Raw genomic sequence first — 11,071 nt, forward strand, 5'->3', positions numbered from 1 at the left:
AAGTGGTTCTGGTGGGACGATTGTTAATCAGCATGGGATGCTTGAATATTTTCTTACTAGATATACAAGTAGAAAACTTCTTATTACCGTCACACATAGTTTTAAGGTAGCATAGTTCACACAGAGCAAATCATAGAAAGAAAAAAAAGGTCACAGACCACAACCAAATTTCTGCCTCTTCTTTTTAAGTCATTCACACAAAGTGAATGAGAAGAAAGAGTGTCTAAATGCAAATGTAAATTGTTACCGATGGTTAGACCGAAAGTCATAGTTTCCCTAGTCCTCCACCTTTATTTTCAAGCACACGATAGTATTATAAGTTGGAACAACACCCTTCCTTCAGCAGGCTAGCGGCGGAAGCTCCTAACCTGACGTGGTGTCTCTGTAGTGTTGTCTCCGCGAAGTTTGACGAGCGTATAAACAGCCGCCCCTGCAAGAGCCCCCAGAGTTGGAGCCACTAGGTATATCCACAATGACTTGTAATTTCCTGCTGCAACAGCCGGCCCCAAAGTTCGTACTGGATTCATAGAAGCACCGCTTGACGGCCTGCTTATTCCACCAACACGTCAAAAAACACCCAAAAAGAACTACTGGATTTGCTTTGGCAAAAACTAAAGTTCTAAAACCCTTCGGGGTGGCCCAGTGGTTTGAGCTTGGGACTTTCATGTTGGAAGTCTCAAGTTCGAACCCCCTACCTAGCAAAAGCAAGGGATTTGCCTTCTGGGTCGAGCAAGCCTGGTGCGGATTACCTCTCCTATGTGGTTTGCGATCTATTGCATAGGAGCGGAGGTTTTATCCTATGCGCACCCTAAGGGTAGCGACTGCGGGTTTCCCTCGTCATAAAAAAAAAAAGAAAAAAAAAAGCTAAAGTTCTAAAGCCTAGCTGAGAATTCATGTCACAGTACTAGGCATGAATATATCATAATTGGAAGGAGGGTATTAATTTGGCTCTCTATCGGTTGGTTCTCTGCAACATTATTTGTAGAATAAATGAAAGAAATTTCTTCCCTATTGCAAGCTGCTGATATATGGTAATGCCCGAAGCGTTTGTTTGGGTTAGTATAGACCCATTTTCGTAATCTGTATACTTGGGTGTTGAGATATTTACTTACCCGGCAACTAGAATATTGAGCATCACTGTGGCTCCAACTGCTATGCCAGCCAACTCTCCCACCTGTTGAAAGAATTAGTAAATACTAGTAGTTGGATGTATTTACTGGACATGAAGAATATATAAGGTATAAGTTGGTCTATACCGCTCTGGTGTCAGTTGCAACAGCAGTGACAACGAAAAGGAGATTGAATGTGATGAGGAATTCAAGAGCAAAAGCCTGGCCAGTGTTTACTGAAGGGACTGTAACTCCACCAGACATGAAGGGATGAAAGACACCTTTGAGTGCAAAAGAAGCACAAATGGATGCTGAAACCTGTGCTGCAACATAGGCTGGCACTTGAACCCACGGAAAGTGACGAAGTGCTGCAAATGCTATAGTTAGGGACGGATTCAGATGAGCTCCAGAAATATGGCCTGTCGACAGAATCACAATCATAACAGCCAGCCCTGAGCAAGCTGCATTCCCAATAAGAGATTCAGCTCCGTTGTACTTTTGGTTCACGATTGGCCCGGCTGTTGCAGCAAATATAAGGATAAATGTTCCCACGAATTCAGCTCCCAACTGTATCCATCACACACACACATATGTTTTACATTTTAGGGTATGATAAAGTAGTTCTAACAACGAAGGTCAGAATTACTTGCAAGTTGAACTACCAACTAAAACAGTCATCAGCATTAGTTTGTTGTTTATTGGCACCACAACAACTTGCAATATTTTAGAAATTTTCCATTTTCATGAGAAGAATCTTGCATGTTCTCTATATCAAAGGGAAAAAAAAATGGACAAATGAAAGCCATGTTTTAGAAGAATGTGTTGTAAATCAAATTACTTCGCTCAAGAATTAAAGTAAATTGGGTGTGCAAGAAATACTAGTGAGTTTGTAGGTTCAATGGGTTAGACTAGCTTATTTGAAGGGCAAAAAAAATTTAAATCTACTCATTTGTAAAGTAAATTGTACAATTAAATATTTCCTTCCATCTTAATTTATGCAACATATTTTCACTTGACATGAAGTTAAAAGAAAAAAATTGAATCTTATGGTTCTAAATTAAAATATGTCAAATATATCAAAATGTCTTTTAGTTTTATGGTCTAGTATTTGTCATATGGTCATTTGAAAAGTTGGAACTAAAGATATGTTAATTATATCAAAATGTTCTTTAATTTTATGATGATTTTAAGCCTGTCATGTGATTATGTGGACAGTTGAAACTAAAAGAATTGGTTAAAAAAAATAATAAAAAAAGTCAATAATTTTCAAGATGGACTGAAAAAAATAAAATTAATGAGAATAAGAATAATAATAATATACATATAAACAAATTTAAATAAAAAGAGTAGCATTTATAGGCAAATTGACCTTTCACATTTAATTAATCACTCTTTTTGATCTATAACAATGGTGCAACAAATCAGGTTGATGGTTGACCCAATAGAGGTGCACCAACCACCTCAATATTATGGCGATTATTGTGTGCCTCATTGATTGAAATGAAAAATATGAACGAAATTATTGGCTAATTTGGGCCCTCTTGTGATGTAATTGTAATGGTTTAAGTACCTATATTATGTACCTAACCCTCAACTTGATCATTACATAGGTACTCTAGTTACCAAAAAAAAATAAAAAAAATTACCCTCCTCATTTCTCTTTTATCAAATACTTTAATTTTAATATTTCGAAAAAACATATTTAAAACAGAAGATTACCGTAGAATCAAAAGATCTTCTTTTACTTTTTAAAAATTGCATATCAAATTAAACTAAATCATCCTTTTCTAATACAGTAAAAAGAAAAAAAACTTATCCGCACCAAGTGTTTACGTCAAGTTAATACAATTTTTATTATTATGTGATTTAATAAAGTAAAAACAGATGTCAATTAATTATGGTTAAATAACGGTGGGAGTATTTTTGATCCTAAAATATAATGAAAGATATAAGTGGTCTATTTTACATAGTTCAGAGACAATTTTGACCCTTTTCCGTAAATTTAATTACATGACATGCATGTATTGACTTGGTGTAAATACCTTACCCAGTAAAAAATTATAGTCATAGAAATGCAGTAAATAGCATTCTATCTAATCGCTCCTAGAAAGAATGACACAAATTTGAAATTTATTTATTTTTCTGTAAATTTCGTGTCGAATCAAATTAACGGGAGGGAGTAGTAGTGTACCTTTCGTGTGAGGGAGACATCTGGTGCAGGAAAATCTGCAAGACAGGTATGAGGAGCTCCCCATGTTGGTGCATCCAAAGGCAAACATTTGCATCGAGGCATTGACTTCCGATCATAAGAACCCATCGAATCCACTCGTAACGACGGGAATAACGGAGTCGGCGTACCCGGCGTTGCCGGCGCCGATATCCCATTTTCTAATTCCGCCATCTTAGATCAATAACTCCCAACTTTTTTTTTTTTTTTTTTAGAAAAAAATGAACAAAATTACTTTCAGTAGAGATAGATATTACATATTTTTTTAGCTTTTATAAATGTCTAGCTACACGATATTCAGTTTAACAGCCAGATCGATAGATTGATCCAAATAGATAAATCAGAATACAGCAACTGAAAGAAAAAACTTTTTTTTTGTTTTTTTTGGGGAAAAGAGAAGATTGAAGAAATAGATGAAGCTTTAATTACATGATTTAAAGGTTTTTTTTTAGTGTGTAACTAAGGAATAGAAGAAATGAATATATCCAGCTCAATTATGCAATTATAAGATGAATCTGAACTAAGCAAGAGTACATAACAAAACCTAGCAAACAAAAAAAACCCCAAAAGAAGCAGAATTGAGTAACCTTGATGAAATTGGGAAGTAAGAAGAAGAAACACAAGTGATTTTGATTTTGGGTATTGCATTGCATATGTAATACTAGTAGTATTATATACACATACTTGTTAGCTATAATAATAATTAAAAGTAATAAAAAGGAGGCCGACAACCAAGAGAGGGAGAAAGAGAGGGAGAGAGAGAAAAGTCAATGGCCACAATGCTAAACTGACAGCCTAACACTTTCTTCAAATGAAACTCTCATAAATTCACCAAGAACAACAGAATTGAAAGTACTCATTCATTTTTAGCCAGAGATTTTGATTTCGAGTTCAGATTCCTCTGAATATTATATTATTTTTATTAAAAAGCGTTTCACGACAGAGTTGAATTTAGATTTTGAAGATTTTGAATGCACTATTTGAACCTGGATCTTGGTAAATGACACCACTAGCTTATACCAACCGTACAGAGTTGAATTCAGATTTTGAAGATTTCGGGTGCACTATTTGAACCTGGGTCTTGGTAAATGACACCACTAGCTTATACCAACTGTACAGAGTTGAATTCAGATTTTGAAGATTTCGGGTGCACTATTTGAACTTGGGTCTTGATAAATGACACCACTAGCTTATACCAACTGTACAGGGTACATTCATGTTATTTATGGGTGCACCGTTAATTATATTCTTTTTTTGCTAGTTTCTTAAGATAAATATACATATATATATATATACACCATTTTTTCGAAGTTAGCAGGTGCATTGCACCCTTACCGAGCCATGTGGGTCAGCCCCTGATTTCACCCCTAATGTGAAATATGAATTTAAATTTGATCATGCTTTGATATAAAAATCGGATATTAGGTGAAAAATTCAAATTTAATCAGATTCAAATATGACAACCGATAGGAGAAATAAAAAAGGGGTCACAAATTCATTGGAGCCTGTGACGCACTGAAGCCTCTAAAGGCTTGTATTTTAGCAATTCCATCTTGTACCAATAATGCATTAAATAATTTAGGAAGCCAAGTTGAACCCACCCTACAGAGAGATTATAATATAGCTAGGCAGAGTCAAGCTCAAGGTATGTATAAGTTATAACTATATGTATACAAAGAACTTGGAGCTATTATATGTATTGCTTTTTTTTTTTTAGTTATATGATAATTATATATTGTTGACTTACAAGCACTTTCTATGCAGTAACTTGTCTCATTTAATAAAAAATATAAGTTATAGTGTAGTGATAAAATTATTTTATTTTTAAGTAGAAATTTTAAATCTTTAAATATGAAGAAAATTTTATTGAGATTATTACCTTCGAATAAATTCTATAATATGTAATTTGAATTAAATCACGATTTCAATATGAAAGTTAATATATATTAAATGGAAGACCAAAAGGAAAAAACTCGTCTCTTTTGCTCACTTCTTATAATTTCAACTTCAACTTCAACATTCCATTTGTCTTTGCAAAAATGACACTCCCAATTATTTTATTTTCATCCTACTAATAATGAATTTATTTTTTTATCATGGGCATGTTATCATTATTTTAAAACAATTTTTTTAACGACATAGATATTAGATATAAAACGTTAGGATCATAAGTCACATAATTTTGTTTCTTCTTTAAATTTCATGTCAAATTAAATTAGAGTTCTGTCAATTGAATCGACGGAATATATAATAAGTCATTCAGAGTCCAAAAAAGTAATTGGAACTTCTTTTCAATTATAGTTGCAAGTAATTAAAATCTAATTTGTTTCTCTTGTTAAATGTATAAAATATAGGGAAACTTACGTAAATATACTATAATAAAAGAATATTTATCATTTATAGCAATAACATTTTTTTTCACTTGATCACTTTTAATTCATTTATGATACAAGTTTAATACATATTACAAAGAATAATTTATTATTCACATATAATACAAGTTTTAATGATAGATAATACATTTATCACACATTTTAATTCACTTATAATACAATGTGACAAATTCTTAACAAAAAAGCATTATATATTTCAAAAAATATTATAATTCATATATATGACATACATAATTCACTTATAATTCATATTACAGAATTAACATAGTATTGCTATAAATGATAATAAATAAAAAATATTGCTAAAATTAGTAATTATTTATTAAAATATACTAATTCATGTAATTTTCCCTAAAATATACCTAGGATATTGGGAAACTACTAGAATTATTTTATATAATTAACTAAATAAATAAGTTTTTCTCCTAGTTACTTTTAAAACATTTGTGATTGTTTGATTAACAAAGAATCAATAATTGATAGAAACATAAATAAGGACAAATTTGCAATATCCCATCGACCTATAGGAGAAACTAATAGATGAGTAGACTTCTCTTTTCGATTAATCATAGAGTTATATATTTATTTATATGTATATATGGTATATTACCAAACCAATAATTATCCACTATTTCAATGCTATCGGCCTTTTCTGACCATATATATTTATTTTAAAAAAAATTTATATAGAAAGTTGGCATATGGTGTCTGGCAATACAATTTATTATTATTTAGTAAATATTTTTTTAGGACATTTCAAAATTTAAAATAATAGAAAATTTTGGTTGGAACTTTTATAACTTTTAAATTTATTTCAGACTTTTATATTTTATAAAACTATCCCACTATTTATTAATACGGTAGTTATGTTTATAAGGTGTGTTTGTTATTTGACTATTAAATATATAATGGTATTTTTCATAGAACTAATCAAAAGTAATATAAATATAAATTTAAAAAATAAAAATTGTTTATAAGTATATTGGGGCTTTATTATAAATTATAATCAATGAAATAAATTTTTATCATGGAATATATTCATAATAAAATAATAACACAATTTTATGATATTTTAAATAATTTTTAAAATTTATAAATATAAATCATATCTATGATCAAATACATGATGAAACTACGTCTAAATTTTCACGCAAAAATATTTATAAAATTGCCATGGCCAAAAGCTAGTTTGCCACAGTAGGAAGGGGTTGAAGTGGATTTTGGTTTATGTGTATATTAGGAGGAATAGATCGTGTCATGAGCTTAATATTATAAAGAATTAAAAAATTGTTAGTATATCTTTATCAAAATAATTATTATCAAGAGAATATGTGTGTAATTTATTTTTGATGACAAATGCATGCACTGTCCACTAATATTATAGTTAATTAAATTCTAAACTTTTATGTATTTAGGATTAGATATTAAGTGTTTTGCGCCAGCGCGATTCCACGTATGATAATTATTTTCTTTCAATTTTATGTGACACAGATGAAAATTAAAAATTGAACTAAATTTGTTATATGTGTTTATTTAAAAAATATTTTAAACTGTTAATTTATGTATCTTTTATGTCATTTTCAAACAATATATGTTATTTCATCTGTTTCATTTTATATGATACAAGTGATTTTAGGAAAGTCAACGAAATTTCTTATATGATTCTCATATATTTTTAGTTGTCATTTTACTGTGATTCATAGTATTTTTTAGTTCTTACGTCATTTTCAAACAATATATGCAATTTTCTTTTGTTTCGATAAAAATAAGGGAATCAACCAAATTTCATTATGGTTTTTAACTATGTGAAAATATCTTGAATTATTACATTGATATTATAAGCTTCTTTTTTATGTAATTTTTAAATATGCAACAAATTAGAAATTAAAACGAAGAATTAAAGTTTTCAAATGATTATATTTTTATATTAAAATATTTAAAAAACTCCACATATATGCACAAATTAATAGAAGGAAATCAAAAGAATTTTTTTTAAAAAATATATGAAAGCTCATTTTAATAATAACACAGATGTATTTCATTTTTAATATATGATCCCTCCTTTTCAATTTACATGAACTTATTTTTTTATTTCATCTCAAAAAGAAAATAACTTTTGAATTTTAATTTTTTTATATATCATATTTAAGATCACAAAATTTGAAAATATTTTAATACACAAAATTTAAATATACATATAAAAATTTTAATTTTATTTTTGATTAATTCCACCTAATATTATATTTGATCTAGAATTATTAAGAGCTAATCGTAATCATAATTTGTTTACTTTCATATAATGAATAGATATCACAATAATTAAAAAAAAATTTGGAGAAATACGAAAAATGAGGTAATACTACTAATAATAACTAAATATGTTTCTAGAACTATTTTAATTTTTTTGTTATTGGCAGATTTTTGTTTGCATGAAGTTACATTTTCTTAACCTTTGATCATCGTTCACTTCATATATAGAAAGATATTTCTAGAATTATTTATTCTTGATAGATTTTTGTCAGAATGAAATTACATTTTAATTCTTAGTCGTCTTTAATACAAGTATATCATCCTATTAATTTTTATTTGTAAAATTACTTTTTAACATCTTTTTCTTTAATTTCAATCTAATATATATTATTAATTTTTATCACGCTTATTTATTTTCAAAATATATTAATTAGAGCCAAAATAAAGATGGAAATAATTAATTCATGATAAATTTTATGTAAAAATTAATATTATTCTACTAATATGTAAACAAGTCACTCCGTCTAATAATAGTTGTTTACTATAATATTTTAAAATAACTAATAATATTTTTTTACTTTATGAAATTAATAAATAATTTTAATTTAATTCTTAATTTATCATTATTATTAATTTTTAGTCATTTCTCTTGTGTTTATTATATTTAAAAGGGAAAATGCACAAGACACCCTCAACCTATATCCGAAATTTCAGAGATACACTTATAGTATAACAAGGTCCTATTACCTCCCTGAACTTATTTTATAAATAATTTTCTACACCTTTTCGGCTTACGTGGCACTATCTTGTGGGTTCAGCGTGTGTTGACATTTTTTTTCAAGCTAGTGCCATATATGCTGAAAAGGAGTAGAAAATTATTTATAAAATTAGTTAGGGGGTAATAGGACCTTAGTATAGTATAAGTATGTCCATGAGATTTCAAAAATAGATTAGAGGGGTACTTATGCATTTTCCCTATTTAAAAAGTAATATCATAAAATTATTCTTCTATTACAGATTGCATAGTTAATAATGAATAAATATTTTTGAACATCGAACATGTCAATTGAAAAATTCAAATGGACCCCACAATATTCAATTACACGAGGCATAATATGTAACTTCAAAAGTAAAGAGTAGACTTTTTTTAAAAAATATATTAAGGTCCAAATATTAAAGTTATAATACAATTTTTCTATGCAAGCTGACCTTGCAAAATATTTGAATGATCATAATACCTTTTATCTTTTTACTTAATATGTCTAGGAACAAACTGTTAGGATCGAATTCACACACACTTGATGAATTAAGAACACAAGAACTTTCAAGAAAAAAAGATGAGAGATCTAGAGAGAGAAAGAGAGAAACCAATATTTTGTGATAACACCCCGTCAGTAAACTTTCACGGCGGTGGGTATATATATTAATAATTCAGAGTCTTTTAGGTTACAGAGAATAAATATTGCAGCATAAAATTTGGGTATATATATTAAACCGCGTAAACATTAATATATGACAATACATCAAATATTAATTAGGCTCCACAACCTAACACAGACATATTGAAATCATGTCTTCTAATATACATATACATATATATATATATACTCTTTTTTTTTTTTTTTATAAAGGCATGTATATTCGTCAATTAAACTAATGATAATCGACATTTGATAAATATATATTTGGTATATTTAACTTCAAAAGATATAATAATTCTTAATCGATCAATTATGTAACTTACACCCTTTTTCATAAATAAATTATTTTTATTATTTGACAATACTAATATGTTCATAAGTTTTTTTCTGTAAATTTATATATATAAATTTAAATTATGTTTTGGTATTGCAGCTCAAGAGTTCTTGCTATAATAGCTTATATTATTCGATTTGTATATGATTCTCGTTACTCTATAATGCGATGCCACATATTTATTTTTATTTTGAATAAGTTAAACGATCGTATTTTTTGCAGCTTAACTAGTTGTAAAAAGTACTCTCTTCGTTAACACCATTCATTTTAATATGATCTTGTAATATACATTATTCATTTTAAAACAAATAGTGTTTTACATGATTAAGAAGACATAATGATGTTTTTTTAAAGTTGGGTTAATTTGAGTCGATTTGGGGTTTTCCGTTAATTGAGGGTATAATGGTGAAATTAGTAACGGCGAGGGTATAAATAACTTTGTTTTAATGGCAGGGGTATAATCAACTAATAAACTAAAGTTGGAGGGTAATTTTGACCTTTTCCCCTTATCTTTACTTATAAAAGAGTCTTACATAATAAATGTTCTTTGTTCAACAATAGTTATTCATCATTGATTTGACAAAAAGATTAAGAAGTCCTAAATGATGGTGGTAATTTTATCAAATTACCGGTATTAAATATAAGTCATCTAATTAGTGAAAAATGAATAATATTTAATAGTAAGGATAAAATAAACACAATATGATTAATTATTCATTGTTTTGTAAACTGAACAAGTATTGTTGGACATCCAAAATTGTATAGTGAACAAGTGAAGATGGACGGACGGAGTATTAACAAACTACATCTTTTTAAAGGTATTTATTAAGGACAAGTTAGTTAAATATATACATTTTACGTTCCATGATGATTGTTATTTGTTGTATTGTATTGTAATTTGTATTATTAGTTTAAATACAGTATTTATTTTGGTTAATTGTTACTTAAATTCTATTGTATCGTATCGCTTAAATCCATTGTTAGGTAATAAAGAAAAAAAATCATTTTATGTAAAGATCGATTTGGTGTGATCGCGTCATTACCTTAGTGTTTTCTTTCTCATTATGTCTTTATTTATCATTTAATTATCATATTTCATCTTTTATCGTACCTTTCCAAATTGTAGCTCAATCTCGTACCCTACTTTTCTCGTAGGTTTATCATTTAAATTATGGATGCATATCATTAACTAATGACGGAAAACTATATAATTTGAACACTATATTCATTAAAATAATATAGTGCAATATAGCACAACACTATACATTACAACACAGTACGATACATTACAATACAATACTCAAACAACCATCCAAACAAAATGTAAGTGGTATGGC

The 11,071-nt window shown here is 28.5% G+C and overlaps 1 protein-coding gene across 1 annotated transcript; it reads right to left on the reverse strand.

The window, feature by feature from the left end:
• Positions 1–38: 38 nt before the first annotated feature.
• LOC107028430 (probable aquaporin NIP5-1) lies at positions 39–4,071 on the reverse strand. The gene is made up of 4 exons (XM_015229499.2): positions 3,301–4,071; positions 1,257–1,676; positions 1,113–1,174; positions 39–546 (listed from the first exon to the last, which is right to left on the reverse strand). Exons 1-4 carry the CDS (start codon positions 3,508–3,510, stop codon positions 348–350), a joined length of 891 nt encoding a protein of 296 aa, XP_015084985.1. The 5' UTR covers positions 3,511–4,071; the 3' UTR covers positions 39–347.
• Between the last annotated feature and the right edge of the window lie 7,000 nt (positions 4,072–11,071).

This window comes from Solanum pennellii, chromosome 8 (genome assembly GCF_001406875.1).
Source record: "Solanum pennellii chromosome 8, SPENNV200".
NCBI lineage: Eukaryota > Viridiplantae > Streptophyta > Magnoliopsida > Solanales > Solanaceae > Solanum > Solanum pennellii.

Bases quoted from the DNA above. Each gene is read 5' to 3' on its own strand.
- LOC107028430 (XM_015229499.2), bottom strand. From the start codon at position 3,510: ATGGCGGAATTAGAAAATGGGATATCGGCGCCGGCAACGCCGGGTACG. The intron at 1,677-3,300 runs GTACACTACTAC...TGATGGATACAG, and splicing joins ATGTCTCCCTCACACGAAAG to TTGGGAGCTGAATTCGTGGG. The intron at 547-1,112 runs GTAAGTAAATAT...TGGAATAAGCAG, and splicing joins CTCAATATTCTAGTTGCCGG to GCCGTCAAGCGGTGCTTCTA.